The 27,914-nt window shown below is 41.9% G+C and overlaps 8 protein-coding genes across 13 annotated transcripts; 4 read left to right on the top strand and 4 right to left on the bottom strand.

Annotated features, from left to right (window-relative positions):
* Window positions 1-169: 169 nt before the first annotated feature.
* Window positions 170-2,819, top strand: mterf3 (mitochondrial transcription termination factor 3). The gene is made up of 8 exons (XM_028399291.1): window positions 170-240; window positions 646-995; window positions 1,101-1,253; window positions 1,344-1,533; window positions 1,744-1,891; window positions 1,992-2,063; window positions 2,143-2,304; window positions 2,403-2,819. Exons 2-8 carry the CDS (start codon window positions 653-655, stop codon window positions 2,595-2,597), a joined length of 1,263 nt encoding a protein of 420 aa, XP_028255092.1. The 5' UTR covers window positions 170-240; window positions 646-652; the 3' UTR covers window positions 2,598-2,819.
* A 268-nt stretch (window positions 2,820-3,087) lies between these two features.
* uqcrb (ubiquinol-cytochrome c reductase binding protein) lies at window positions 3,088-4,493 on the top strand. Its single transcript, XM_028399496.1, has 4 exons — window positions 3,088-3,160; window positions 3,817-3,885; window positions 4,038-4,204; window positions 4,290-4,493. The coding sequence occupies exons 1-4, from the start codon at window positions 3,088-3,090 to the stop codon at window positions 4,365-4,367; spliced, it is 387 nt and encodes a 128-aa protein (XP_028255297.1). The 3' UTR covers window positions 4,368-4,493.
* Window positions 4,484-7,339, bottom strand: lrrc14b (leucine rich repeat containing 14B). Its single transcript, XM_028399493.1, has 3 exons — window positions 6,865-7,339; window positions 6,107-6,735; window positions 4,484-5,635 (listed from the first exon to the last, which is right to left on the bottom strand). Exons 1-3 carry the CDS (start codon window positions 7,138-7,140, stop codon window positions 4,957-4,959), a joined length of 1,584 nt encoding a protein of 527 aa, XP_028255294.1. The 5' UTR covers window positions 7,141-7,339; the 3' UTR covers window positions 4,484-4,956.
* LOC114431839 (protein naked cuticle homolog 2) lies at window positions 7,226-11,839 on the bottom strand. 2 transcript variants are annotated; one of them, XM_028399495.1, is made up of 10 exons: window positions 11,695-11,839; window positions 11,585-11,611; window positions 11,439-11,512; window positions 9,266-9,320; window positions 8,967-9,037; window positions 8,767-8,865; window positions 8,549-8,684; window positions 8,332-8,460; window positions 7,749-8,233; window positions 7,226-7,359 (listed from the first exon to the last, which is right to left on the bottom strand). In XM_028399495.1, the coding sequence occupies exons 1-9, from the start codon at window positions 11,717-11,719 to the stop codon at window positions 7,776-7,778; spliced, it is 1,074 nt and encodes a 357-aa protein (XP_028255296.1). In that variant the 5' UTR covers window positions 11,720-11,839; the 3' UTR covers window positions 7,226-7,359; window positions 7,749-7,775. The 2 variants fall into 2 exon arrangements, with proteins under 2 accessions (XP_028255296.1, XP_028255295.1); XM_028399494.1 differs by having other exon boundaries at window positions 8,967-9,052.
* Window positions 11,840-12,432: 593 nt separating this feature from the next.
* gatad1 (GATA zinc finger domain containing 1) lies at window positions 12,433-14,879 on the bottom strand. Of its 2 annotated transcripts, none has more exons than XM_028400241.1 (6): window positions 14,755-14,879; window positions 14,082-14,269; window positions 13,472-13,594; window positions 13,334-13,393; window positions 13,034-13,217; window positions 12,433-12,849 (listed from the first exon to the last, which is right to left on the bottom strand). In XM_028400241.1, exons 2-6 carry the CDS (start codon window positions 14,259-14,261, stop codon window positions 12,659-12,661), a joined length of 738 nt encoding a protein of 245 aa, XP_028256042.1. In that variant the 5' UTR covers window positions 14,262-14,269; window positions 14,755-14,879; the 3' UTR covers window positions 12,433-12,658. The 2 variants fall into 2 exon arrangements, with proteins under 2 accessions (XP_028256042.1, XP_028256041.1); XM_028400240.1 differs by lacking the exon at window positions 14,755-14,879 and adding an exon at window positions 14,337-14,539.
* chrac1 (chromatin accessibility complex subunit 1) lies at window positions 14,845-16,646 on the top strand. The gene is made up of 3 exons (XM_028400245.1): window positions 14,845-15,079; window positions 15,244-15,370; window positions 15,755-16,646. Exons 1-3 carry the CDS (start codon window positions 14,921-14,923, stop codon window positions 15,832-15,834), a joined length of 366 nt encoding a protein of 121 aa, XP_028256046.1. The 5' UTR covers window positions 14,845-14,920; the 3' UTR covers window positions 15,835-16,646.
* LOC114432315 (uncharacterized) lies at window positions 16,545-19,297 on the bottom strand. 2 transcript variants are annotated; one of them, XM_028400242.1, is made up of 3 exons: window positions 18,916-19,297; window positions 17,948-18,490; window positions 16,545-17,155 (listed from the first exon to the last, which is right to left on the bottom strand). In XM_028400242.1, exons 2-3 carry the CDS (start codon window positions 18,481-18,483, stop codon window positions 17,014-17,016), a joined length of 678 nt encoding a protein of 225 aa, XP_028256043.1. In that variant the 5' UTR covers window positions 18,484-18,490; window positions 18,916-19,297; the 3' UTR covers window positions 16,545-17,013. The 2 variants fall into 2 exon arrangements, with proteins under 2 accessions (XP_028256043.1, XP_028256044.1); XM_028400243.1 differs by having other exon boundaries at window positions 17,948-18,494.
* A 1,013-nt stretch (window positions 19,298-20,310) lies between these two features.
* On the top strand, window positions 20,311-27,845 carry pip4p2 (phosphatidylinositol-4,5-bisphosphate 4-phosphatase 2). Of its 3 annotated transcripts, none has more exons than XM_028397584.1 (8): window positions 20,311-20,540; window positions 23,254-23,402; window positions 23,734-23,840; window positions 24,007-24,130; window positions 24,560-24,634; window positions 25,115-25,167; window positions 26,348-26,438; window positions 26,511-27,845. In XM_028397584.1, exons 1-8 carry the CDS (start codon window positions 20,435-20,437, stop codon window positions 26,652-26,654), a joined length of 849 nt encoding a protein of 282 aa, XP_028253385.1. In that variant the 5' UTR covers window positions 20,311-20,434; the 3' UTR covers window positions 26,655-27,845. The 3 variants fall into 3 exon arrangements, with proteins under 3 accessions (XP_028253385.1, XP_028253392.1, XP_028253398.1); XM_028397591.1 differs by having other exon boundaries at window positions 23,278-23,402; XM_028397597.1 differs by lacking the exon at window positions 24,560-24,634.
* The last annotated feature ends 69 nt before the right edge of the window (window positions 27,846-27,914 follow it).

The following is a 27,914-nucleotide window of genomic DNA, read 5'->3' on the forward strand; positions in this document are numbered from 1 at the left end:
TAAGTGTTGCAGTATCTAGCAAAGCAGGTGTTGTAGACTACAGGCCATATATATTAGCTTTATTCCCCTTAGATTATTCAGTCAGTAAAAAAACCTCCATGTTCATTAGAATATTAAAGCTAATATTACAGTTTTGATGGTACATCCCATACAGTGACGTCGCGCATGCGCCTGTAATGTGCACGTGAAGGTTGACGATAATGGAGCTGTGTTGATGTGATAAAACTTTGATTCTCAACTGTGAGTAAAATTTTAACTCTTCAACAGTTATGTGCTAGTTTCTGTGTGCGTGGGTTAAACAGACGTGTTAACTTGCTAGCGCTTAATGTTGCGTCTGGGTTACGCTAGCATCTTGTATGGTGACAGTTCAGTCACTTTTATGTTTACGTTTTATTTAGCCTAGCTAGCTAATGACAAATGGGAATCCCTTTCTAGATTTGGGACTTTGGAGCTTCACGTTTCCCCTTTCTCTACGCTACACACTACAGCTGAAATACTGTGAATTAACACTGCGATGGCAAATTAGCTATTTGTACCTAATGCTATCGTTTTGTCAGGACGACTAACCGATAATAGATAAACCTTATTATGAATGAATGATAATGACTACGACCTGTCTGGTTTGTTTTGTATTTATTTTTACAGAATAACTATGGCCTCTACCTGTGCGCAGCTGTGTCTGAGATGCAGAATTCCTTTATGCTCCAAGGCAGTGACCAGGAGTTTGCAGAATTGCACTCAAGCTCAACATTATAATACAGTGTCAAAGGTACCAACCAAAATCAGAGGTGGATTATTTGTCAGAGGATCTCACATAACACTTCAAGCAAGACGAGGATGGAAACAACAGATGTGCTACTATGACGTGACAGCTAAATATCTGACAACTGAGGCTCAGGAAAATAAGTTTACAAATGAGTTGTCAAGAAGAGATGTTGCATCTTTGATGGCAACCGGAGATGCTGTACCACTCACTGAAAATCAGACGTCATTAGGTAGATATGGTTTGCTGTTCTTATTGAACATTCCTCCAGGGTACTGGATATATTGCTTTTGCTGTGAGTGTTATTTACTCAGTTTGTGCTTTTTCCACATTGCAGATTTGGATGCTGCTGGTGAATTTTCAGCCTTAGAGGAGATTAGCGATGAAGAGGCTGTGAGCATATTTGTTTCCTCAGACATACCTCCAGTGTCCATCTCACTCAGAGACTATGTTGACAAATCTGAGACACTTAGCAAGCTGGTACAACTAGGTAATCTGTTGGAGAGAACATTCTGTTTATATTTCACTCACACTTTACCCAAGTCATTTTTAATCATTCAACATTTTCATTTTACTGCAGGGGTGAGTCTGTGGAAGCTTGAAAAAAGGGCCAATGTAGGCTCCATGCTGCTAAGACTTGACTTCAATACAGATGTGGCCCCACGGCTGATGTTTCTTAAAGGCATTGGGGTGGAGGACTCTCGCCTTGGCTATATAATCTCTCACAACCCTTTCATTCTCACAGAGACTTTGGAAAACCTACAAACCAGGTAGTAAGAGGGACTGTCAGTATCAATATAATATAATAATTGTGTTATATTAGCTAAATTTTGTTATTCTAAGATTGTCAGTCATCCAGGTCATTTTCATTCATAAGGTTGAAGTCTGAAGCTCCTCGTCAATTCAGAACTGATGAGTGTGATCTGCAGTTGCACTTGCTATGCGACTGGCTTCACGGTGTTGTCTGTTGTTTGTAATAGGGTGAACTACCTCAAGTCAAAAAAGTTCAGTTCTGAGACTGTTGCATCCATGGTGTCTAGAGCTCCTTATCTGCTCAACTTCAGTGTGAAAAGGCTGGACAACAGACTGGGTTTTTACCAGGACCAACTCAGCCTCAGTGCTGCAAATGTGAGTAATTGTTAGAGAACATGTCACTGGACAGCTGAGCCATGTTTGAGTCCTAGTATAATAGTGTTTTTGATAAGGCTGATTTTCTATCTCTCCTCAGACGCGGAATGTTGTAGCTCGTCTTCCCAGGCTACTGTGTGGCAGTTTGGAACCTGTTAAAGAAAATCTGAAGGTATTCAAAGACAGAAAAATCATTAACAAGCATTGTTCGAGGTGCAGTGATAAATATGTTTGGTACATTTATTTTACAGATGTGTGAAATAGAGTTTGGCTTTAAGAAAAATGAGGTCCAGCACATTGTTAAAGCAGTCCCCAAAGTGCTGACTGCCAATAAAAGGAAACTAATCCAGATATTTGACTTCCTCCACAACACCATGAAGGTGCCCCACTACCTGATCACCAAGTTTCCACAGGTATGTTTTTAGATGTTTCTTTAACCAATTTAGGATGAATATATCTTTTTGTTCACAAGAAGAATTATGAGTCTAATATATGATTAATGTTCTCACAGGTCCTCAATAGTAAGTACTTGCGTATCAAAGAGCGCCATATGTTCCTTGAATATCTTGGAAAAGCTCAGTATGACCCAGCACTACCCAACTACATCTCTCTGGACCGCTTGGTGTCTTTACCAGATGAGATATTCTGCACTGAGGTGGCCCTGGCCACAGTGGAAGACTTCTGTTTGTTTCAAAAGACACTTTAAATCTTTAAGAAGGAATCAAAAAGGACTTCAGAAAAGATGTGGTCATGTACATGGGATATATACCATAATGTCACATATATGCAGATAGTAAAGTCTTTACATGCAGGTATCAACTGAAAGAAAATGTTAACGTTTAATGCTTTGTATTAAAATAAATGTGCATAATATATATCTTGTCTTGATTTTTTTTACAGAACAATGGGAATAAAGATGAGTTTGATATTTACTTATTATGTACTTACAAATTTAATTGCAAAAAATGTATTAAATTAAACATTGAGATGAAATAAACACACAAAACAATAAGCATATGCAGTGTGATGTACGATGATGTGCTTGTCTTAATATTAAATCACATTCCTGGTTGAACATTTAAAATAGCTAGTTGTTGATTTTCTTTCTTTGTTTTTTTTTTTTAAATATTAGATTTCATGTTTTCATATTGATTGACACGTCCGCGTTTTCCAGAGGTTACGTATGCATTTGCTCGATGACCCCTATTCTCATAACCCACAATCCACTGCGCTCACTCTCAGTGATAAACATGGCGTCGAGGGCACCAGGTAAATGAGCATTGCTTTTTGCTGATATTTCTTCAGACAAACTTACTAAATGTATTGTTATATGGCGTTGGAGCCACTCATTGTGTATTGTAGGTTGTTACATTATGTTGTGTTTATTTTCCTTACCTGAATATGCCTTTTGAAGCGTTTGACTTGTGTGTCCTCCAGTGTCCCTATGCTAACGGTTGCTATCGGAAGCTATACGGCTAACGTTAGCTTAGTCCTTACTATCGGTGCTAATCACGTTAAAATAAAATGAGATGTGGTACAGCCAGAAAGTCGTTTAACATCGTTGTATATGATGACATATTTCCTTGTGTGTAGTAACCAACTGTCAATCGTGCCAGCTATTTTTTGGCTTTAAATAATACATGTTTGATATGGCTATCAGCTAGCTAACGTATGCGCCTTGCTTTAAAGGTTGTTCCATTTCATTTCAATGCGATTTCAATGCGTTATCTCAGATTAATGTATTGTTTGTTATAGGAGGTATTTAACTCGGTTAATCCTAGGTTGACCACCTCTTCATGGGAAGAAAGCGTTTATCATAGTTACAATAACACAGTACTGTACTTTCCTTACGTCAGTGATTGGTTTGTATTTCCCTAAAATCAAGGCTGTGCTGATGGTATGTGTGTTTTATGACATGTTCACAGTGGCAACAGGCAGGCTCCTGCTTGGGTTCCGCAAATGGTATTACAACCTGTGTGGCTTCAACAAGCTTGGTAAGACTTAAGACACTGGTTAAGATAACTCAGATATGTTACCAGTTTAGAAGCTACTACAGTAATGACAATGTCAATAGAAAACACAGTGAAATGTTTTGGATCATATATGCAGGTCACTAAGATTAGTATATGTGTTTTTTTTATTGCAGGATTAATGCGGGATGATACCCTGTATGAGGATCAAGATGTGAAGGAGGCCCTGAGGAGGCTTCCAGAGCATGCTTACAATGACAGGATGTTCAGGATCAAGAGAGCCTTAGATCTTTCTATGAAGCAGCAGATTCTTCCTAAAGACCAGTGGACAAAATATGATGAGGTATATTCTATGTGCAGATTTGAGTTACAATTTTAATTTACTCTAAATTCAGTTCTTGACATCAGTTTTTTTCTGTTATATTTAGGATGTCCAATACCTGACACCGTATTTGGATGAGGTGGTCCGTGAAAGGAAAGAAAGAGAGGAGTGGATGAAGAAGTAGACAGTTCTGAGTCGCAGCTTTTAATCTTGTCTTGGGTTGGTGCATGGTCGTCCCCTGGTGTAATATTTAAAATATGAAGTTACCTGTATCAGAGTGCTCATTAAAAAAAATGTACATTTTCAAAGATCTGGAAGTATCACTTTTTATGTCATATACAGGTTTGAAGGCATTGGTATGACAAGAGAAAACACATTTTACCTGTTGCAAAGATGCTAATTTTTACAAATCTAATATACATGTATATACAGTTCTAAAACCAGAATATAGACAGGAACATATACAGTAGATGCAGCACATGAAGGACAGTGTTTTAGTCCCCAATGATCACTAAAACTACACCTGTTTGATTTAAGGTTCTATGAGCTGGAAGAAAAGAATGACCCTCTTCATTCACAGTGCTGGTCTTTAATCATAGACCAGTTTGTTAATAAAATATAGCTGACCAATTAAGTGTATTCTAACAACACTTTGCAAGTTTGTCTGCAAAATGCCTTAGAGGACCATGAATATAAACATTTACCTTTGTGTACAAAATCTCAGCTCACACCCTTTTTCTGTCGGCTCATTTATCGTGTGGCAAGAAACCTTTTTACCCATCCTTCTGAGCTTGTGATCTCCTGTTGTCTACATCAGTTATAGTACCAATAAAGTTCCCAATTACATTATTAAAGGACTTCAACATGGACACTCCGAGCTCATTGCTGGTTTCATTAATATCTGGATCATAGGCCCCCATCAGGGGGGTGCACACTTCCACACTTCCTCTACCAGCTCCTTCAAGAATGCTTCTCAGCTGGCTTGTGACATTCTGAAACAACTCCCTGTCATAATGCTGCAGGACTGAATCATCTAGAGGATAAGTGACATCATCAGGGTAGCATTCACGGGGTACAGGTGCCTCTATGTACCTTAACTTTGGAAACCCTGCAGACAGTGTGGAGAATAATCTCCTCAGGGCAACAGAGGTCAGAGGGTTTCCCAGGAGTTTGAGCTCCTTCAGGTTCTGACAGCAAGCCAACGCGTTAGTGAAGGCGTCCATGTGCTCATCCTTAATGTTGCATTCTTCAAGGGCTAGGATAGCCAGTGTTGCTGAACAACGGCTCAGCAGTTTGTGGACAGAGGTGGAGAAAGAGCCAAAGATGTCATGCCCACTGATGTCCAGGTGAACCAGGGCCTCACTGTGGAGGCTGTTGGCCAGGTATGTCATATCCACACGGTTCAGGCAGCAGTTGGCCAGCTCCAAGTACTGTAAGGGTGTGTTGAGGGGGCTGGGTAAAGAAAACAGGAACAAGTATGGGATAACGGAACCACCAGCATTTCAATCAGAATAGAAGTCGTCTTCAGGCAGTCCTGGTTCCAGAAATGCTTACTATAATTCAATTATAAATCATGATAACCAGCTTTGTTGTTTTAGGCTAATGGTCCAGTTCTATTTACATTTGAAGATGGATAAATGTCCAACAAATTTCTGTCTGACTAGCAGCTGTCTATCCTTACACACTGGCACCATGTCAGATATTTTAACAACAAAATATCTTCCATTGTTAAACAAGAGCCTTAAAGCTGGAATGTGCTGTGGCTCTGGTTAAGGTGATTACTCTGAGCTATATTAAAGCTCTTGATGCTGCAATGAACATGTAGTAGTGACATCTGAGCCATCATCAGTATCCATCATCTCCTTTACATAAATACACAGACAAATAAAGGCACTCTTTCCTTGTCGTTGTTTGTGCACTTACTTTAGCAGTCTTCTCAGGTGTCCCGTGAGAGTAGAAAACCCGACATAGAGCTCAGTGAGGTTTCTCAAGTGTGCCAGTAGATTTCCAATTGTGGCCAGCAGATCATCATCATCAGAGCCCAGCCTCCTATAATCCAAAGCCCCAGCTGGCAGAGTTAGAGACTGTAATTTGGGGAATTCCACCCTGGACAGCAGCACCTCCAAGTGAGTGGCCTCCAAGGGAACATTGTGGACTACCTCTAGCTTTGTAATGGACTCAGGTTCTGCCAGGCGGAGGACATAGAACAGCTGCTTGAGAGCGAGAGAGTCAGCCCTAAAGCTAACAAAACGAAGCTTCAGCGGACAGTAGCGAAGGAGCATGAACGCCTGGGCGACCATCTCATAATTGCGACCTGTGACAAAGCCATGCAGATGGATGTCAATGGATATTTCAAAGGCAGACGGGGACACGCTGCTGCCTTGCATAGCCACCATAGTCTCATAGCACATCTGGGTCAGGAGCTGGGTTCTTGCCCATCGACCCAGCGTGGACTGACAGGGGCAGACCTGGCGCTCAATATCCTTAAGTGCAGTCAGGTCCACTGAGTGCAGGATCTTTGCATATGTTCTTGGAGGAGACAGCACGTAGTCCTTAGAAAATGAAGTAATATCATTATTAAGTCTTCTGTGGTGACAATTAACCTTTTTAATACACCTCAAGCACACAATGAAGATTAGGTATAGTGACAATCTTTCATACACTAAACACCAGTCAGGTACCTTTAAGCCAGTCAGAACTGCTTTCAGACAGAGCCGGCAGGTGCAGGAGGTCAGGTCCATCTCACAGTCGATAGTCTTCCCCAGGACTCTTTGTAGGTCAAGCTCAGGAAGAGGCCAGGACTGGACCAAAGCGTGCAGCAGGTCAGCCTGCTCATGGAGGTAGCAGGCTTTGAAGAGAAGTGGGTAGAGGTTAAACGACACACAGCCAAGGTTCTCCAGAGCACTTGACCCTGTCTGGATGAAGCCCTCAGCAGCAAGAAATCGCAGAGACTTCATGTTTGCAGGTTGAGTCCCTGGGGTGTGTTGTTTTTAATTAGAGCTGCTTTCAGACAGCTCTTCGTCAGTGTTTTGTCTCTGTCACTGCTGCTTTGTTGATGTCCTCTGTCGCTGTCTGTCTAGTGTGGCAGGAGCAAGGCATGGGGGTCCCGTGGTAGGTAAGAGGGCTGTGGTTATTAATAGGAACAGCTGTCTCACGTCCTTCGTCGGGCATGGTGTCTATTTGCAAGAGAGATAAGTAGGAACAACATATGAAAGCTGTTAGGCAGCTTTACTACACCACTCAGTGAGGCATACACTACGCACAACCTGACAAATCCAACCATCATCTGAGATATTATCTTTGTGATATTTAGCAAATATTCCAAGAATTCCTCCAGTCTTACTTTTAATTTAGCAAATGTTCCATCAAAACACACAGCATACACCTGCTTGCAATGTATTTTGAGAGGTATGTATCGATCCTTATGTAAACAATGACAACTTTTGTTTATGTTGTTTTATGTTGTGTGTCACTTGCCCATAAGAAATAATTCAAAAGAAATTGAAATATTCCTGGGATGATTTATCTAGTACGACAGCAATGAAGCTGCACCAGCTCCTCTCACCTGTTTCCTATGTCTGTTAATATGCATTTATGAGGGGTGATAGTGGTGATGATGATGGTGATGCTCATGGTGGTGGTGATGCTCATGTCTGTGAGTTGAAGGAACCCCACAGGAAGGCTGAAGGTTAAAAAATATATCCTCGTCTCGCCCTGGAGGGGCCTGGAAGCCTGGATGTCTGAGAGGCAAGGGCGCATCTTGCAGTCTGGAGTGAAGCCTCTTGCTGTGGGAACGCTGCAGGTGACTATGTGAGGCTGGAATGTGACTCTGGGTGGGATGGCACCATGAAGCAGGGTGCTGGCCTTGTAGTCTAAAGGATTTAGACTGTCCTCTGTTCGTCTCTTTCCCTGCTGACATGGACTTGGTTCTGAAGCAGTGTGCAATAGGGCGTCCTCGGGGAGACTGAGAGGACATGCAGTTCTCTCTGAACATCACTGGGTGGTGCTGAGGAGCAGGGGCAGTCTGCCTTGCCTCTTCAGAGGGTGAATCTATAGAAAAATGAGGTAAAGAAAATACACTAGCTTGTTAAATGACATATTTCTTGACTGATAAATACATTGACATTAGCAGAAAGAAAGTTTTATACCGGTACAATCAAACTTGGAGGTAAAGTTTTCAACGCCAGCTAGATCCAGGTAGTGGTTTCTGCGCTCTATGTTTTCACCCACACAGTACAGCCTCCTCACAGTGTGTCCTGCCTGTTCTTTCTCTGCAGCTGTTTGCAGTCAGATTAAACCGGTTAAGCAACCAAGAAATTACATTATGTCTACAGTGATAGAGCCACAGCATCAATGTTATTGAACCTGTTTGTGAGTTCTGGCCAGAGCAAAAAGAGGGGTTTACAACCAGCTTGATCCTTAAGGGTGTGCTGCCACCTTGAAGCTGCTTCACTGAGGTCTCTATAACTTCATACATGGAATGGATCAGACTGGAAATGTCCTGCAAAACATGAACAGACACACTTTATACAAAGACAGTTTAAATGGGTCTAATTTGAACACACAGCACAGTATCAGGCTACCTCCTTTGCGACCTTGCCGGTGTTGTCAAGATTGTACAGCGTGAAGACCCACTCCTGCAGAGACTCATCCTCAAGCACCATGTGGCACACTGTGTCATTCTGTCAATACAATTCATGAATCACACAATGTATGAGTCAACCTTTAGAGAATTTAAAACAACATGTGCTACAATTATGCAAATATACACGTAAACACTCACAGCAGCATGGCTGTTCCTCTTCCTTGTTTGCTTTCTGATCAGGAAGTCTTTTTCTTTGTCAAGCGTCCTCTCTGGTGCCAAAACCACTGAACAAAAATGTGCTTTATAGTTATTATTATTTAGTAGGTTGAAGGTTGGTGAGGATATATTAACTATTTCCTTCTCTCCAGGGGAAGCAGTAGGGTATAACTTGACAAATCAAGCCTTTCATGCCTCTGTATTGTACTAAATTGACAAAAGTACATTCATGTCCACAATAATTGACAGAACAATATCAATATATATGAATCTCTACACACCTTTTAGGTCGCCATTAGGTTCAGGGTTGTTTTTCCTCAATTCTACATACAAGTTCTGTTAAACAAAAGCAAAGTAGTGTAAGTTACACAGGTATGGCACTGAGGAGATTTTTATGTCCCCATGAGTGTGAGGATGGACCTCCAGATGTGAGCCACACTGTTTGAGATCTGTGGATTTGGTTGTGTGTTTCTTGAAATGGAACAGTGAAGCGAAAGAAGCTCCTCTCTATAAACTGCCAACATCTTGACCCTTTCCTTCTGATCAGGTGTAACTGACATGTTCCAGACGTTTAATACGCTCTCTTTAACCATCTGAGTGAAAGGTGCACCAAATAAATGGCAGGTAATAAAAAAATCTAAATGACAAGTGAATACCTGCGAATTATTCAACATGTTTAAAGCCTGTAAATCAGAGTTTCGTGTAACAAACACGAGCTTCTCCCATAGAGGTCCTGAGGTTTAAGGTAATAAAACAACAAATTCTAACCACTGAAAATGTCAGGAAAAAGAAAGCTTTAAGGTGTTGACAGGCTGTATATTTCACTCGTCAGTCAGCTCTCCTCTTGTCCAAGCTTCAAACTACTTCCTTAATAAATCACATTCTTATTTTTGGTTTAGATAAAACTCTTTGTGATAACGCACCAAAACAAAAGAAGACTTAAGTAACAAAACATGTCTGTTTGGTTGTCTCTCTGCCAACTTAAGATGACTGAACACACCCACATAAGTGTGCAAACAACACAGCCAGTGTTTCTAAACACCCTGTTCTCTCCGTCCTCCATGCTTGGCCTGCTGTGGAACTGATGATTGGGCTGATTTCCACTGAAAAAGGGGGTGGGACTTAATGGAAGAGTAATGATGCATGAATTTCTCTGCTTCCTCGTTACACATCACACTTCATAACACTTCAACTGGGTCTTTTATGAGCAAGCTTAAAAGTATTGCTATTATTGCTAAGTGTATTGTAGTATTGTTAAAAACGGATTACACTTAAAGTCTGCCTCCTTTGCAGACAGACAGAAAAAGTCAAATCAAAGTTTTAGGATTGCTTTTACTTCCAAACATGTAACTTTTTAAAACTGTGACACTGTTGCATTTAAACCCTTTAAAGGCCAGACGTCACAGCACAGCAGTGGTGTCATAGAGGATGAAGCTACAGTATATTAGGCTGGAAAATCTAATCGCAGGAAGTGCTCGTGACTTTAATGAGTGCAGACACTCCACCACAGGTCTTTAAACATCTTGGCAGAGGCTTTTTCCAAATGGTAGAACTTTCCAGAACATTCATATAGTGCTGTACAAATATTGTCTCGAGCTTCTGACTTCATCAAGCTCAAAATAACAAGCTGTGCTCGTGCACTTTGAAGAGATCAAACACAAGTAAAATGTTTTACGTGGCAGAATAAGTGCATTTACTTTTCTTGAATGCAACCCTGCGATCCCCCAGCAAACACCTTCACCACAAAACCTGGTCACACAGGTTGAATCAGTACATTTTTTCAGGGTTGTATGTCCCTATGTAGCAGTCATTTGAGCATTAAATGTAATAAAGAAGTTTCTCTTTAAAGTACACAACATGGCTGCTTCATTAATGCCAACAAACTACACATGATGCCATTTAAGCAACATAGCAACTCCAAACACCTCATACCCCCCCCCCCTCCCCTCACCGGCCGTCTGGCTGGAGCAGGAAAGCAGTAACAGATGTTGACTTTTTTTCAGTGCAGTTGGGTATAAAGACCTTGCTGTCTGGACAGGGTGTGTATGTGTGTGTGAGTGTGTGCAATGCACTTCACAGACTTGGAGCTCTCTTTATAGGGATGGAGCAGGAAGGGTGGAAGAATAAATAAACGGCCAATGTCCAAACATCTTTTATGTCTCCTTGATGTGATGTGAGCGAATACTGTTTGTCCCCTGACTTAGACCAGCATGAAGAGGCTGATCATGACTGGGTTTTTAAAAGCTGCCATACTAGAGTAGACCTTTTGGTTCAATATAAATTGAAAAAAAAAGAAGTGTTGTGATGTTATAATTTAGTCCATTTGTTTTACACCTTTGCACAACTTCACACTTTTGCAGTTTTTGCTGGGAAAAGTAAGACCTCATTAATATTTACTATATACTAGGTAATTGCTATATGTATGGGGAAGCAAAACAAAGCCAGCTTCTTTACCTCTGTCAGCTTTGTTTTGTTGCAGCGCTCCATCTCTCTCTGACGGCTCAGCACACCGGAAACCAAACTGTCACCTGCAGAACAGTAAATATGGGAAACGCATACACATTTTAAATTATATACACTACATGTGTTCACTGTCTTACCTTCCGGACTCTGTCTGCGTTTTGAAGCTGCGACAATAAGAGGAAAGAAAACATCAGTGATAAGTTGTAGTTTTATTTTTTTTGAATGTTGATTAAATGTAACATCTCACCATGTTTGGACTGGAAAGCGCCCATAGTTCCATCAATGGGAAATCTTAATGTCCAAATGCGTCCAAACCAGGAAGGAAAATGAAGTTAGTGCGTCCATGTCCCCGTAGACTTCTGCACACAGGAGACTTCACAGAAGTGTTTGACACGGGGATGTTTATCAAAGACCAAAGAGAGAGAGGGAGAGAGAGAGCTCCCTGACACGCACTTCCTGCTTCGGTTGACAAAGCCGCTTAATGTACCTGAAGACAAACAGCGGGTCACAGCTTCGTGTTGTGACATTTACTAAACTTAAGACTACGTATGTATTTTATTTGTTTTCGCATTTACGCACGTATAAATAACACGGTTAGTCTACATTGTAGCAATGGTGGCTAAAACGAGGACTTCCGGTGGCCCCTGAAAGGTGAAACCTTACGTTACTATTACATTAATAGCGCACTAATAATCAGTATCTACAATTGTAACGTTATACTATACTTGTATCGCTGTTACTTCCAATATCACTGCGAGGGGCGCGAAACAAGGTTAACAAAGTACATTAGGAGATCTCACATATATTTTGAAAATAAAAAAAAAATCTGAATGACCACATTCAATGATAAATGTAACATAAGTAATAATAAAATAAACTTTAATTAAAGAGTTCCTGACATACTGTGCTTACAGGTCAGCAGAAAAAACGTTTGGCTTTCAGATTGTTGTCGTAATTCAGCAAATTCATGAAAGAGAATAAGGGATTAGTAGAAAAATGTTTTATTTATTCTGAGATACAAAAGTATGCTGCAGCTGTGTAAACAACTACCTGTGTGAAAAGTTGTCACATCTGTTTTTTTTCTGTATGAAATTACAACTTCACAAGAAAGCAATGACTATAGTTCGCACATTTTTTTTTGTTTTCATAATAATACATAAATGTACATTTAGGGTGTAAAAGTAACAGATAAAGTTCATATTGCAGTCCTGTTAACTGCTGCCGCTGACAGACTCTTTAAAAGTGAGGGCTGGTGTGGGTCCTATGTGGGTCCAGATATAGCCTTTTTCTGGTCGAATGGGGATGGTGGGGAACGGGGAGCTCCGTGACTTGAAGTATTCAGAGGGGGCGTGGCACACAAACTCCAAGTAATCCATTTTTCTGGGCAGATCCTCCTCCGGACCTAATGCAACACACATGATCTTTATATATATTTTTCTATTGCAAGCTTTTTTTAAGACCTGTTTTAAGACCTGTTGTTCCCCTTCAGGGTTAATAAAGCATATCCATCTATCTATCCATGACTGTTAGAGTCAAATCAAACAAATGACATTCAACAAAACATGTGATTCTGCATAACTGCTCACCAACAATGTACGTCCCCGGATCAAAATGGTCCTTTGGACTGGCTTGTGTCGGGATGAGCCAGGTAAGTGCTGCACTCTTTTCACAGTATTGGTCCTGTACAAAGCCGCGGATCTGGGCATAGTATGGCTTCCCATCTTCCTCGTCTGTAACCTTGATAACATCTCCTGTTTGAAAGTACACACCCTGTGGATACAAATAAAACCATGGAGGATGAAAGTCCTATATCCTGAAAAAAAAGCTCCATAAATGCAGAAACCAGACCAGGAAATGTCTTATATTGGATTTTTTTTTAACCATACCTTATAAAATATTGATTCTGAAGAGATGATTGTTGACACTGATTCTGGTGCTTTGATTGGCTGAGGAAAGAAATCATACACAAGGGTTATAATAGCAAAATTAATCAGGCAGAAAATAAATGTGTATCTGTAACTTACATTTTTGAGTTTGAATATGTGTCTTCTTCCCTTTCCTTTTGTTGATACTTTTTTCTCAGATGCAGGAGCTTTGTACTTGGTGCTCCTAAGCCGTGCAGACCTTCTATGGATCTCCTGCTTGGACTACAAACACATTAACATTCATTAGACCAGTAGCAGCTTTGTGTGTGAAGAAACATAAATCATTTGTGTTCCAAATAAATGATTTACTTTTTAATCTGGTATGAAAATATGAAATATTTAGCTCTGCTTGTGCCAGCTACAAAGTCATTCTCCACAGAAAAAAAAAATATACAGAAACATTATGAAGCTGAGCTATTATTAATACTAAGATAAAAGTCATTATAAACTGACAAATGACATTATTGCCCTAGCTAAATATCCCTGTGCTGCTCCAGTGCCTTTAGAAAATACCTAAAACATCCATAATGTGATACAAATCAGAGCAAAGAACCCACACCCCCTTATCACAGTCAAGTCTTAGGCATACTACTGTTGCCCTGAAACGTAAATGTCTGCAGATGCAGCTTGAATCAGTGGAATCTGAGCTGTAATAAGCAACAGCAAAACATACATTCAACACTCAGCTCTAGTTCACAGTGCAACTGACCTGCTTCCCACCGCCATTGCTGGGCTGTGTGTTGGAGGACATGGAGGGTCCTGATGTTCCGCTGCTGCTGCTCTTTCCTGTGCAGTTGTTGCAGAGGATTTCTCCTTGGTTTCCCTTCTTCCACATGGAGGAAGAGTTCGTTTTGCAGACAGCGCAGCATGGTTTCAAACCCAGCGGCATTGTTTTACCTACAAACGACGCGAAGATTGAATGCAGCGTCTAACAATGAGATGAAGCTGCTGCCCCTGTTTTTACCATCAATATCCGAAAGATGTGGCTTCAGAAACAGACACCGAGAGAGATGCTGATATCTGCTTTATAAAAAAGAATTCACAACACTAACTGAGACACAAAATATTTGTGTCAAATACGTAACTGAATAACTACCAATGTTGTTTATTTGTGTAGCCAACTTAACGCCATTGCTAGCGCTACTGCTCTTCTTCTGCGCTGGCGGCTGACATCCGTTCTTCTTCTGTGGTGGCTGTCACCGAAGTCAATTGCCACCACTGGACTGGAGGACACATCTGTTTATTATTAAATCGGATCATATTTTACCATATTTACCTTGTTAAGAAAATACGTTTACTGTATTGGCGATATATTTATACGGGAAACTTGTACTTCTTCTTGTGTTTCATTTATTTGACAACAAACAAAAAGGCTTTATTACCAATTTGATGATTTTTGCGGGCCTCAAAAAGTTCTTCCACTCCAGCAGGTGGCGCTGATGCAGCGTAAAGGCCGCCAAACAGCTTTAACTTTAAGAAGATGAAGAAAAAAATGCGTCACCATTCAAAACAATACTTGAAGTTCCGTCTGTCTGGCGCCGTGTCCACATGACGATGTCTCAAAATAATCCAGACAAAGACGATCAAACCTCGGGTAGCAAAAAGACGATCTCTCTGCCGCTATCCAGGGTTAGGTTGATCATGAAGAGCTCTCCGGATGTCTCCAGCATCAACCAGGACGCTCTCTTCCTCACCACCAAGGCTACAGTAAGCTGCACTTTCATGCGTTCATTGAGCTACGTCGACTTCATTCATCTGTTGCTGCTAATAGGAGTTAGCACTGTTAGCTTAATGGTTAGCTCTAAATGTTCAAGCTCCCGCTTCCGTTTCGGTGTCTCGTAAGTTCTTGACTCTGTCCTGTATTGTTGAAGGAGCTGTTTGTCCAGCACTTGGCTCTGTCCTCGTTCAACAACGGCTCCGGGAAGGAAACCAACTCTCTGTCTTACAGCGACCTGGCTAACACCGCAGAGGAGACCGAGACTTTCCACTTTCTCACAGGTGAGTCCCATCAGTGCCGGGACACACCTGCAGAGACTCACTGCATCCTGTGAAGACGCCCATAAAGACATGCTGAGGCATCAGTGTGAGCTGGAGCTAAAGCTGAGTTATTAGTCATGATGTGTAGTACACACACTTCTCATTACATCACCATATAATTTAACAGCATCACAAACAGCTGCAGCTACAAATTACAAGTATAAACCCCCCAACATTAACTTAACTCTGTAAGGATTTATAGCTTTTGAGGCTGCCCAGGTTTTTATGTTGAATTTTCAGGAGTTTAGCATAAATTGCAGGATGTACCTTACTTTTCCAGGCAAGTTGCAGCCAAACCAGATATTTTTCAATGTCTTGTGCTGTTGTTGTTTTCTTACCTGACAGATATTCTGCCTAAGAAGATCTTAGCTCGTGATTACCTCAAGTCTTTGGAGCAAGTGCAAGACGAAGAAGCTGATATTTAAAAAGGATGCATTTCACCTGTCTGGATAGATGATATGTAAACATGTCCCTCCTATCATGGAGAGCACAGGTACAGGTAGAAGAGACACCCTTTCAGTGCTTTTAAAGACACTGGCAGAGTTCAGCATTAGGACCTGAGAGTAAACCCTCACAGGATTTATGTAAAGACTCAGAGATCAATGTAAAATGCAGATCCATACATATATGATTTGAGTATATTTGTAGTCATTGCACCCTGAGACAAATTGGTTATTCTGTGACCCCTTTATTAATCTGATGTTTAAAGCTGCAAGTCCTGTTATTGCTAGTATGTGGTACCACTATTTAAATTTGGCTAGTACACCTTCACTGCTTTCAAACATGTTCTTGTATCAGTGTCTTCTGCTTGTTCTGCATGCCCTACTGTCAGGAGGAGTGAAGACTTACTCCATGTCAAAGACCAAAACATGGACGTCCATTCCACGAAGTTGGAGCACACATGTCTGCTGACTCATTGTTCCCTTTAAAATATGATCAACTTTATTCTAGAGATGCTGTCACACTTTGAATTCAAAGAAACTGTGTTGATAAGTTATGCATGATACTATTGTTTTTGTTTTTTTAAATTGAGCATTACCTAAATACTTGAAAGTTGTAATTAAAAGTACATATACCTCTGCAAAACAGCTGAAGCCGCTGTGGGTTTCCAAATAAAATTTCACAGTCAGCCTAATAGATGTGAATATTTAATACAGGTGGTTAAAAGGCATCCTTGTCATGTATTTACATAATAACTGGTTTAGATTTGATATTGAAATAAAGATTAATGTTGTATTAAATGTATTCTTCCATTTGTGTGCCCACACAGACATGAAAGTACAATTTATGAATGGTGTGTTACAACAACTTACTTTGTTCCATGCTTCACAAGTGCCTTGCAGTTTAATAAGAGTTTTTAATGTGACCATGAAATGCCCACATGGAACCTATTTGCAAACAGCCAATATAAAATTAACAGCCAAGAAGTCCAGGTTACACATTTAGTTTTAGTATTTGTGCTTTTTGCTTATTAAGGTGCGTATCGGTCAAATGTGTTTTGTCCTCCTGTTATGTATGTAGGATCCTCAGCATGCATGTGTTACCTATGATGTACATACACTGTATAATACGCTTCAGATAAGGGGTTGGTGGGTCCAGCGTTGTCACTGTTGGATGAGTTTGCTTAGTCGAAGCTGCATACTGAGCAGAGTCTTCTCTAATGTTGAAAACTGGCTCTCCAGCTGGTTCACCATGTGTTCTCTGCCATCTATAGCATCCCCTGTGTTGGCAAGATGCCGCTTCATGCTGAATAGGAAACAAAGCAAAGTAAATGTCAGGACTTCTTAAGAAATATCTTATTTTTTACAGAATGTTCCCTCGCTTCCATGACTGTCCAAATGTCCTCACTTCAAAATGGCCTGCAGAGAGTTAAGAGTTAATGCTCTACAATAGTTTCATTGCCAGAGCTGTGGCTCAGCCAGATGTCCCGACAAATGATTGCTGGAAAATACTTGAAATGACTGTGAGGTATTCCCACTCAGGCTGTATATTATGTTTGGGCCAAACAAGCAACACTGATCCAGGATTCCCGAGTCCCTACTAATAATGATTTAGGAGCAGCCCACACAGCTGGTCAGAAACTGATCCAAATGTACCTAAGCAGCTGGAGACTGTGTATTGTGACAGTAAAGTATAGTGGATTACATTTGTATAGAGATATAAGTGTGCCAAATATACCAAACCCTGCATTGTTGAAGAAGAAATGGGGATATAAATACTTATTATCCCCACATAATCAGTCACTGCTCCACTGTTTAGATTGAGGATGGACCTGTGAGCATGAGATCATGGCCTTTTCCTAGTGACAGCTGAGGATCCCATTGTTAAGGGATTATATGAAAATTATTTGGTAAGACAGAGGGGGTCAGACATGGGGAAGTGTATTTTTAGGCAGCCTCTTGGTCCAAACTGCACAAATCAACTCCTGATGTGAGTCAGTGACTCCTAAGATCTACACCATCATACTGAATACTGTCAGACTGTTAGCAGTCTGACAGACTGTTGGACCATCACATGTTACCAAACAGTTTGTCTCACCTTGTAAAAATTCCCTGCTCCTTCCCTTCTCTCCTCTTCTCCTCCAGAGAGACAAACACCGTCTCCATGCTCTGTATAGTCTCCACCACATTCTGGTGGTCTGAGCGGATCCCCTGGACCTCCTCTTTGGCTTGATGGTCATAGGAAACCCCCCCCTCCTCCACCCCACTGGAGGTAGACACAGCCTGCAGGGCAGCCCTATTCTGCAGAATTAACAGACGGGACTTGGCAAACTCCTTGGGACCGGCTATGTTTTCCCAGCAGATCGGAGGGGATGGTGGCAACCAGAAGCGCTGAGTGCAGTTGACTGGTTTTCCTGGGGATTCTGTTATGAAGGGACTGTCAGCAGGGAAGCTGTTGAGCAGGTGCAGGAGCGATGATCCAGAGCCCCACTCCCAGTCCTCTAGATCTGCTTCCCCTGACACTCGCTCAGGAGGGAAAGTAGGAAGAGGTCCTGCAGGTCCTGCATCCTTTGCCTGGGAGAAGACACCCAACAGAAGGCAGAGCCAGACACCGCTCACTGTCCTCTGGAGCATCTCCACACTGGCTGAAACATGGAGTTCTATAAGCATTTAAACAAACCCAACCTTCTACATTTACAATATCATTAGGTACTAAATTACTTCATATCACAAACACGATAAATAAACATAAATAAATAAATAAACATGAAGTTGTACAAACCTTTCAGACGAAAACCTTCAAAATAAAAGCACCTAAAGTGTAGGCTAACAACATGTTCAACCCATACAGCCACTACTTTGTAAAACACGCCCCGTGTTATTCGTAAAAATAAACTGCCCAATTAATTGCATGCGTTTTATTTCTTAGTTTTACCGGAAGTTTGAATTTTGGTAGCTTCGTAATTGCCAGCATAAAGAAGAAGGAAAACTATCACTTTAGTAACTGTGACAAGTCCCAGTAATTTTATTCTAAAAGGTTTGTGTAGTCTGAATAAATGATCTTACCTTGCAAAGAAAACACAGCGACAGGACTGGTGCGTCTGTCAGTGTGTGTGTGTGTGTGTGTGCAGCGACGCTCCTCAGCTGCCTGAAGTCGTCGGAAAAAGTGAGTCGTTGACTGCAGCCTGTTACATGCAATCTGAATCACTTTTTACTGGCCCGGTAACAGCAGAGTCAGGAGCTCAGGAGTTTCTCTCACAGTCTGTGAAGGGAACAAAAAAACTCACCTCAAAGAATAAAAGAGTTAAAGTTCCTACAAGTGCAAATGTATTGATGAGAAAGAAAAAGGTCTGTGGTAAGCCTTTTCCGCGCTAAACTTCTTTTAGGACTTTCTTTCTTTCTTTCTTTCTTTCTTTCTTTCTTTCTACTCTGCAAGGGAAAATCTTTGTGAATGGAGTGGCAGGAGGAGGAGGAGGAGAAGGAGGGGGTGCGATGCTCCTGGTATTTATGAGCCATTTTAGTGTGTCCTAAACAGGATCTTCTATGAGCTGATTTGTACAACCCTCCTTGCACATTCAATTTTCTTTCTTAATTACACGTGAACATTTGGCTCTCTTGGACACACAGATCAGGTTTTTTAAAAGGTACTGAAAGTTTTTAAGAGCAGATAAACGTGAACTTGCTCAGGGCACCATCTGTGTTTATTTAGTGATTATTCTCAATGGCCAGAGAATGGAGTGAGTGTAGCCCAGGGCTTCCACCCTGACATAAGCAGTGAGGAATGATTTTGGCACAAACAACGGAGGGTGTTGTAGTTTGGGGGGAAGAACAGAACAAGATGGACACAACACCAAGCTCGGACCATTTCTGTAAATCTTCTGCGAAGCATGGGACTGTAAATAAATACATTACTGACTTATTATTAACTGTGAGTTAACTATTCATGTTCTAATAATTTAAGGTTTATAAGCTGAATCGGTTTAAACCCTGTTACTATTTTCTTTTTTCTGTTTCAAAATCATTGGAAGTTCTAAACATGTAAATAAATATTAAAAAAAAACAATATATGTTCTATACTGAAAAAATCTTGGACGTAAAATGACGCCAGTATAAATCATAGAAATATCTCTGCAGTGATGCTGCACTGACATCTAGTGGTGACAACTGGAAATTGCAGCTTTTTCTACATCAAAACACTGAAACTTGAGCTTGTTTTGAATCTATATTCTGATTTTTGGGAGATCTAAATGATCGTGTGTTCATGCCTACGTGGGTATAACATATATTTCATATTATATTATATTATATTTCAGTTCATTTTTTTAATTATGATTTAAGCCAAATTCCTTCACACAGCCCTCAGTGTTTATTTGTATACATGATGATGAACACTGCCCAGGCCCCGGGCCATGTATGAGAGGGGCGGGGACCACCGCGGAGCTCCTCCCCCTACAGCCTGCCGTCACTGGGGCTGCTGGACCGGAGAAACTCGGCACCAACAACAACCAGCCGCTGGCTGCTCCTCCGTGCTGAGGCAAGACTCAGTGCAGCCAGGAGCCTCCCGTCAGTCTTCACGGTTAACGACATGGCCTCCGACGGCATGGACGAGCGATCTCCTCTGCTGTCGGGCCCCAACTCGGAGAATGTGACCCCCACTGCTCCCCCGTACCTGCAGGATTCAAGCCCCCGAGGTAAACACACGACACGCAGGAGCCCCGCTGGCTGCACGCAGAATCTTTTTTTAAAAAAAGGGCGTATCGAGTTGTGCGTAAATAAAAACTGCAATAAGGCAAGGGCATCGGTGGAAGAGCAGTCAGCAGCCGAGGGAAAGGTGGAGCTTGCACTGTGAGAACTGGAGCAGTGGGTTAGGAGAGAGGGGCCTACTATAACACCAGTCTGGTTTTAGTGTAGAAACGCAGCTTACATCACGATTCACCGGGGCCTGTAGTGTTCTGGATGAACAGATCAGACCGGTTTAGATGTGATGTGATGATGATGATGTTGATGGAGGAAAGTGAGGCACTGCGGATGAGAAGAGGCGAGCAGGCTTTTGTCCCAGCTGCAAAGCAGGAAAATGCCCAGATGTGCCCTTTGTGGATCAATAACAGGACAGGATTTAAATGGACACTTTGCATGGGAATGGGACTGTAAACAAGTATCCATGTACATGTTGTGCATCTTTCCTGCTGTAGAAAACTGACACAGTTCCCATATTTTGCTTAGTAAACAGCAGAATGTCAGTTACAGTGCATTGATGCAGACACAGCCTGACCCAGGCAGCTACACCTCATCAATCCTTCCAGACTAGAAGGTTCTGTCACGGGTCAGAGCTGAATTCAGTCTGATCAAATTCAGGTTTTCTGTAGCACAAAATGAGACATCCCAGTTTAAAGCTGAGAAATACACTTCACATTTTTTTTTAACTTTAGCCGGTCCTCAGAGAAGTTCCTTTTTTCAGTGTTTCTACAGACACGGACCTGATTCTCCTGTTTCCTGTTTGTCAGAGTTCTGGTCATGAGCTTATATCTTTTCTTTGCAACCCTGCAAATGAATGGCTTCATTTACTGTGTAATAGTCTTTTAAGGAGCCTTCGGGTCAAAAGGCTCATATCAAACAAACAACATAGAAAAACATGAACATATTTGCTGTTCTGATCTAATCTTACAAAATTCATATTTCACCACTGGGATTAGTCATAAAGACTTTAACGCTATTAATCTACGAGGTGACGGCCTGTTTGGATTTGACTGAGTACAGTCAGTATATTTCATGGCCTACTTTCTCCCTCCTCCTCCTTCACTGCAGTCTGGATTATTGGCTAATTCCAGTTGTTGGTCGACAGTCAGCCAATTTGTAAAGTGGATTAATTTGAGCTAAAGACACCAAAAATCTTTCTCTGTCCTAAAACACTGAGATGGTGCTCAGACTAATAATCACTAACCAGATGATTAGGATATATATATTTTGGAGCTTGAATGAGACTCGTCATGGTTCAACACCTGAAAATAGTCCAGACAAATAAACAATTTGAAGAGATTTTCAGTCACATGACACACGGGCAACTGGAAACAAAATGGACAACTCTCCTGAGCAGCTGTTGTCTGCATACCAGCTGTTCAGCCATGCTACTCCTCAGACCACAAGTCCCACAGTCAGTGAGCGTGGTTCCGGATGTGACGGTGGGCTGTGTGTTGTGGTGCTGCTGCTGCTGGTGGTTGTAGTGGAGCGTGTTCTCGTCTTACCTCTGGCTGCTGTATTCAGTTTCAGACATGCATTAGGAGCAGGAGCAGGGCTCTCCAGAGACTTAGCACCAGTGGATGATAACACAGACAGAGGAGGCCTTTTAAATTTAAGCTGTCAATCACAATTTCACATCAACCACTCATTGTTACATTATAGATTGTCAGAGCCCAGTAGAGGATGCACACAGAGTGTCCCCCGTCTTTGGCATGCTGTGGTTGTATTTCTAGCTAGGTGTGTCCAAACGTAGAAGACGGGTGTCCCATCTGTCCCTGTGGTGTCAACTGAGTCAGTCTCTAAATCTCAGAGCCAAACACGTTTACCTGTTGACTTGTCTCATTATCTCACCCTGAGAGAGACGCGAGTGAAGTCAGTATGTTTTCAGATTAGATGACTTCCTTGTGTTTGCCCAGTCCAAAATTATATTCCAATTACAGTTAAATAAATGGTTCAGGGATTAGCACCATAGTATGTGACAGAATGTAAAGTATGCCTGAATACTACTGTAGTAGTAGTAGAGGTAGTGACTGGTCCGAGTCGATTTAGTGTATTAAATCCCTGAAAAATGGAATGCAGACTAAATGCATGAGGTTAAGGTGGGATTAAACAGTACACACAGTCATGTGGCTGCTGTATTTAGTTTTACAGTAGTTCTTTCAGACATAAAATCTGTAAGTCTGTAAATGTTGCTGTTTAATCATGTTGAGTAGGCTTGTTTATGGATCATAAAAAGCTAATCAATGGCAGAGGCATTTTAATCCAGCTATCCAGGCAACTGATGCAACAGTATCCAGGCTAATGCTGTTTATTTAAGTTATTGTCACACTTCCGTATTTTACAAATGGTGTTAAACAGTTTACAGATGTTACTGACTCATGCATGTTGGCAGCAAGTGGATTTCTAAATAGATCCATTGTTTCTTTCTGAAGCCTACAGTGGTGCTTTGACCCCCCAACATAGAGGAGTCACGTGTTGAGCAGTCAGGGCCTGTCATGGGTTTACATACAGTGTGTTCAGCAGCTAAGCTAAGAAAATGCCTTTGAAACTGTCATAGAGCATAAGATCATCTACAGGAAGTCTGTTTATGTAGCTGCTGTATTCCAGATGCATGCCATTAACAGCTGGCTGTGTGTTTTTGTGTGCTTCACCTCTCTCTTCTCAAAGCCGAACTACCTCCTCCTTACACAGCCATCGCCAGCCCTGATGCCGGCGGTGTGCCTGTCATCAACTGCCGTGTATGCCAGTCGCTCATCAACCTGGATGGCAAGCTGCATCAGCACGTGGTCAAGTGCACAGTCTGCAATGAAGCTACAGTAAGTGGAGGCCATCGTTTTAATGCCTGGTGCTGATATCCCTCTCCTCCTCTCTCCTCTCCTCTCCTCTCAGGTCTATAAACTAGCTCCACAACTGAGTGCCACACAACTGACTGACAAATTCAACATGGAGGACAGCATAGATATTTGAAGCTGATGGGAAAACTAATATATATTTCATGGCCTAGATTAATAGCCAGGCTTTGCACAGCACTTTACAACTGTTGTCAGGCCAGCAGAGACCTGATGTCTTACCTGGTAGAGCCTCTCTCTCCAGCTGTACAAAAACAGGCAGTTTCTCTGAACTGATGTTAATATATTTGTTTTTCAGCCTATTAAGAATCCCCCAACAGGGAAGAAGTATGTGAGATGTCCTTGTAACTGCCTGCTCATCTGTAAAGACACGTCCAGGAGGATAGGATGTCCTCGACCAAACTGGTAGGCCCAAAATGATGCGTTTTTTTTTTCCAAAACCAAATGTGAGGCTGAGAGCCAAGTGTCAGCATTGTTGAAAGTTGTAGAAGACAAACAGACAGACACCTTTTTTAGGGCCCCAGAAAGTTTTATAATCCTGTCAGAAACCTTCCATTCCGTCCCTCAACAGCAGACGCATAATCAACCTAAGCCCTGTGATGGTGATCCCAGAGGAGCAACCTGCCCAGCCGGCTCTGCCCATCCAGCCAGAGGGGATGAGAGTGGTCTGCGGTCACTGTGGCAACACCTTCCTGGTTCGTAAAGCTACCAGCACACTGACCAATCACTGTCTTGTTAATGCATAATCGTGTTGCTGTGCTGTTGTTGGTACGTGCATATAGATGATTTTGAGAGCCTCGTCATGTTGTACGATACCTGGAGTGTTGCAGAGTAGTAGTGAGGTCATTGTGTGTTTCACTTGGTCCTGACAGGTGTGTGTTTCTGCATGTTTTCTTTCTTTACCTGACTGTAGTGCGACCACACTGTGCTAACCTGCAGCTTCCTACACTTATGTAGAGGAGTCCCTTCATTATCTTACTTAATTCAGCATTTCAGACAATAAAACGTAAGAAAATGAGGCATAATGAGACCCCCACGGAGAGAGTGACATGTCTTTGCCTTTCTACTGAGTCAGTGTGACTCACATGTTGCCCTCTTTAACATCTGCACGTTGGCATCTGTAGGGCTGTGAGGACGCCAGGTCATCCCAGCCAATGTCTGGTCTCCCCAATGATGGCTCTCCTCCAGCACAACAACAGGTTGAGAAAGCTGGTCGTATTGGTGGACATATTAACAACAGCCTAACCCGCTCCAGTTCAATCCTTATTCACACTGGTGATAATATGACTTTGTGCACATCTGGATTTCAGCAGAGCTGTGTTTTTTTTGCAGCTTGCTTTTTGGAAATATGAATGATATTTTCTGAAGTCAGATGTCACATAGGAACTTTGTTAATTATGCTGATTTGTGTGTGGTGGGTTAAATATTTTGATAACACTGCTTTCTTAACACCAGATGAAACCCCAACTAATGCAAGAATCAAGTTAATACTTAGGTGCTAATGTAGCCACATATCTAAAAACCACAAGAACTGATCATGGAAAATCATCCCCAGCAGTTTTCGGCTGATTGTTGCACAGTGCAGTCAGATAGCTGTGTGTTGCTGTTTGTGGGTTTGTGCAGGTTTCTTAATACTGTAAATTAACAATACACTTTTCTTTTTTTCTGTTCCTTCACAGTGGGTGGAGCTTCGGTTTAACACGCTAGCCAAGTGTCCCCACTGCAAAAAAATGTGAGTTCATCAAATGTTCACAGGTTATGCTACGTTTCTACCTGTAAGCATTGGTTAGCATTTAATAGGAAGTAAATCAGGGATCTTTCTCAGTGGTGTGTCTTTGTGGTGTAATGTGACTCATCATACATGGATTTAAATACTCAGTTGTATCTGCAGGTTTGCTTTTTTTGCTACAATCAGTGTAGTCAGATGCTGAGCTTTAGAGGTCTGGATTTGCAGTTCTCGGAAGGTGAGGGGAGGTGGAGGTAATGGCGGCTAATCTAGACGTGTGACAGGAATTAAAACTTGGCTCACATGTAATGTTAATGGGGAAGGAGGGTCACAGGGTTGAGGAGTGGTGGGAGGCTCGAAGAATGATGTGGACAGTGTCTGCAGCAGGGAGACAGCAGACACTGCCTGTGTCAGGATAACAAGCTGTAACCAAAACATGTCTCTGCACCTGTCTGCATCTATACCTGTGTGCCCGCTCTGATGATTCTCTCTCTCTGTCTTCTCTGTCATCTTTACCCACAAGATTTGCTTCTGTCTCCTCTCCTTTCCTCCATATATTTTCTTCCCCGTCTTTCTGTTTCTCTCCCTTAAAAGAGAGAATTGAGATACGTTTGTATCATGTTATGACCATGATGCTGCAAGAAGAAATGAAACCTCTGGTGTAGTCACACCATGTAAACAGTGAGTGGGGGAACTGTAGAAGCAGGGAGAGACTAGCAGCAGAATGTAAAAAAAATCAGGTGATCCAGCACCCCTAAGCCATCTGAATAACCAGCGATCCCTGAAGAATGCTTGAGTCTCGTCACATGAGAGCCATGTGAGAGCTGAGAGGGGGAGCAAAGTAAAGTTATAGTAAAAAAGAAAAGCTGACGCCAGCCTGCTGCCTGAGGGTGATTTGTAGATGTGTGTTTGTACGGGGCGTGGATGGAGGTCAGGTTCATGGGAGCTGCACTTGTGACAATCCTGCTTTTCATGTGTAACTTGGAAAAGAGAAGTGAGAGTTCTGACTCACAAGATTGTCAGGCTGCACAGGAGTGAGATCAGTGGAATGATGATCAGCATCATTACACATTACCGCTGCTTTACAGAATACAGACACACACAACAGACTGTGATGTCATTCAGCATATTTTTCCTCTAACAGTCTCTGTTCCCACACTGACTTCTTTCTTTCTCCTTCCTGCAGATCCTCTGTTGGCAGTGCGCTCCCTAGGAGGCGCTGTTGTGCTTATATAACTATAGGAATGATCTGCATTTTCATTGGAGTGGGTTTAACAGTAAGTATGTGCTCTGTTGTATTTCACTATTAACGAGGTTGATCCAATAATGATCATAATGTGTATTAACAGGTTGGTACTCGGGACTTTGCCAGTCGTTACAACGCCACCTATGTGTCCTGGGCATTCGCCTACCTGCTGGGTCTCATTTGTCTGATACGAGCTTGCTACTGGGGGGCCATCAAAGTTAGCTACCCGGAGAACAGCTTCGCCTAGAGTGGGAATGTCTTTTGCTGGGCTGGAAGAACAAACTCCACTTTTGGTTTTTCATCTTGTTCTTTATTTCAATCCCTCATGTTCAGTGAAGTGGAACGTCTGGATGGAAGTGTGTGTGTGTGTGCGTACTGGGGGGTGTTTGTGTCTGGAATGTGTCGGACTCACTGAACAAAACTGCTGCCTGTCACTAAATCTGGTCCACAGAGACTGAAATCCTGTCCGGGTTTTTGCCTACAAACAGAATCAGGAACTTTAAAAACTGTGATTTTTTTTCTTGATGAATGCCAAAATGAGTTGGCTCATACGCTGATTAAAATAATAATAGATTAGCAGACTGGTTGGATTCAGTGTTTCTGGGCCAGTTTTGCTGACTGACACGATGGCACCCACTTGATTTTTTTCTCTCGTTACTGACCAGACCAAAATGAGAACCGTTTGCCCCATTGCACTACGATTTTATGCAATTGTATGTGTTGTTTTTGCTGCTAGTAAGTTCAGCTCCAAAAAGCTGCATATTCATACTGTAACCGTTTACCTTTGCCTGTGAACATCGACATAGTATTGCTATATGATTTTAACTCTGGAAATGATCAGTTTTAAATCGTCCTTAAATACCCGTGTGCCAACTTTTGCTGCCCAATATTAGTCAAGAACAGTGTCAGATCAGCAGATCAGAGTGTTTTTTTGTTTTTTTTTTGTGCCATGCCGCTTTAAACTCACTACAGCAATAACCCTTTGAGTCATTTTGAGCCTCCATCCCCGGCCAGAAGGATCCCAGAACACATGGTGACACACGTTTGCATGTTAATGTTCATGTCACTGCTGCAGAGAGATAGCTGAAGGGTACGATGTTCCAGTCTTAGCTCCTTCTGCCTGTGAGTCAGAATGTAAACCTTCCTACCCTGCGCTTAAACTACCGCCGCCACCCTCTGACCTCCTGTGAACTCTGTGCTAGCTAGCATCGCTATACTCAGCTAACTCAGCATCCTGTCTCTTGACCTTGACCAGTGGGCACAGTTTGAACTTCTAACCTTGTTCTGAATGTGATGATAATGAAGCAGAAAATAATATTCAAAAAAACAAAATTACTTTGTACATAGTTCAAATTCAGTTAGTGAGTAGTGAGAGGTGGAAGGAAAAGATGGCTCGTGGGTCTTTTTAAAAATGATAATTTATCAATAAAATGCACAAACTGCCTGTTTTGGTCTTTTTTATTGATCAACAGCTTAAACTCGGGATAAGATTCATGGTGGTGATGGG

The sequence above is a fragment of the Parambassis ranga genome, chromosome 2 (assembly GCF_900634625.1).
Source record: "Parambassis ranga chromosome 2, fParRan2.1, whole genome shotgun sequence".
Lineage (NCBI taxonomy): Eukaryota > Metazoa > Chordata > Actinopteri > Ambassidae > Parambassis > Parambassis ranga.

What these genes read in the sequence shown, in the direction of transcription:
- mterf3 (XM_028399291.1), top strand. Translation starts at nt 653, where the DNA reads ATGGCCTCTACCTGTGCGCAGCTGTGTCTGAGATGCAGAATTCCTTTA. An exon ending in TAGCAAGCTGGTACAACTAG is followed by an intron (nt 1,254 to 1,343) that starts GTAATCTGTTGG and finishes ATTTTACTGCAG; the next exon opens with GGGTGAGTCTGTGGAAGCTT. An exon ending in TTGGAAAACCTACAAACCAG is followed by an intron (nt 1,534 to 1,743) that starts GTAGTAAGAGGG and finishes TGTTTGTAATAG; the next exon opens with GGTGAACTACCTCAAGTCAA.
- pip4p2 (XM_028397584.1), top strand. Translation starts at nt 20,435, where the DNA reads ATGGCCTCCGACGGCATGGACGAGCGATCTCCTCTGCTGTCGGGCCCC. An exon ending in CTCCTCCAGCACAACAACAG is followed by an intron (nt 24,635 to 25,114) that starts GTTGAGAAAGCT and finishes GTTCCTTCACAG; the next exon opens with TGGGTGGAGCTTCGGTTTAA. An exon ending in TCATTGGAGTGGGTTTAACA is followed by an intron (nt 26,439 to 26,510) that starts GTAAGTATGTGC and finishes GTGTATTAACAG; the next exon opens with GTTGGTACTCGGGACTTTGC.
- LOC114431839 (XM_028399494.1), bottom strand. Translation starts at nt 11,719, where the DNA reads ATGGGCGCTTTCCAGTCCAAACATG. An exon ending in CGCTTTCCAGTCCAAACATG is followed by an intron (nt 11,612 to 11,694) that starts GTGAGATGTTAC and finishes TTATTGTCGCAG; the next exon opens with CTTCAAAACGCAGACAGAGT. An exon ending in CCGGCAAGGTCGCAAAGGAG is followed by an intron (nt 8,685 to 8,766) that starts GTAGCCTGATAC and finishes CATGTTTTGCAG; the next exon opens with GACATTTCCAGTCTGATCCA.
- chrac1 (XM_028400245.1), top strand. Translation starts at nt 14,921, where the DNA reads ATGACGATGTCTCAAAATAATCCAGACAAAGACGATCAAACCTCGGGT. An exon ending in TCCTCACCACCAAGGCTACA is followed by an intron (nt 15,080 to 15,243) that starts GTAAGCTGCACT and finishes GTATTGTTGAAG; the next exon opens with GAGCTGTTTGTCCAGCACTT. An exon ending in GACTTTCCACTTTCTCACAG is followed by an intron (nt 15,371 to 15,754) that starts GTGAGTCCCATC and finishes CTTACCTGACAG; the next exon opens with ATATTCTGCCTAAGAAGATC.
- lrrc14b (XM_028399493.1), bottom strand. Translation starts at nt 7,140, where the DNA reads ATGAAGTCTCTGCGATTTCTTGCTGCTGAGGGCTTCATCCAGACAGGG. An exon ending in CAGTTCTGACTGGCTTAAAG is followed by an intron (nt 6,736 to 6,864) that starts GTACCTGACTGG and finishes TCATTTTCTAAG; the next exon opens with GACTACGTGCTGTCTCCTCC. An exon ending in CACCTGAGAAGACTGCTAAA is followed by an intron (nt 5,636 to 6,106) that starts GTAAGTGCACAA and finishes TTCTTTACCCAG; the next exon opens with CCCCCTCAACACACCCTTAC.
- uqcrb (XM_028399496.1), top strand. Translation starts at nt 3,088, where the DNA reads ATGACCCCTATTCTCATAACCCACAATCCACTGCGCTCACTCTCAGTG. An exon ending in CATGGCGTCGAGGGCACCAG is followed by an intron (nt 3,161 to 3,816) that starts GTAAATGAGCAT and finishes ACATGTTCACAG; the next exon opens with TGGCAACAGGCAGGCTCCTG. An exon ending in GTGTGGCTTCAACAAGCTTG is followed by an intron (nt 3,886 to 4,037) that starts GTAAGACTTAAG and finishes TTTTTATTGCAG; the next exon opens with GATTAATGCGGGATGATACC.
- gatad1 (XM_028400241.1), bottom strand. Translation starts at nt 14,261, where the DNA reads ATGCCGCTGGGTTTGAAACCATGCTGCGCTGTCTGCAAAACGAACTCT. An exon ending in ACATATTCAAACTCAAAAAT is followed by an intron (nt 13,394 to 13,471) that starts GTAAGTTACAGA and finishes TTCTTTCCTCAG; the next exon opens with CCAATCAAAGCACCAGAATC. An exon ending in CAGAATCAATATTTTATAAG is followed by an intron (nt 13,218 to 13,333) that starts GTATGGTTAAAA and finishes TTGTATCCACAG; the next exon opens with GGTGTGTACTTTCAAACAGG.
- LOC114432315 (XM_028400242.1), bottom strand. Translation starts at nt 18,483, where the DNA reads ATGCTCCAGAGGACAGTGAGCGGTGTCTGGCTCTGCCTTCTGTTGGGT. An exon ending in GAGCAGGGAATTTTTACAAG is followed by an intron (nt 17,156 to 17,947) that starts GTGAGACAAACT and finishes TTTCCTATTCAG; the next exon opens with CATGAAGCGGCATCTTGCCA.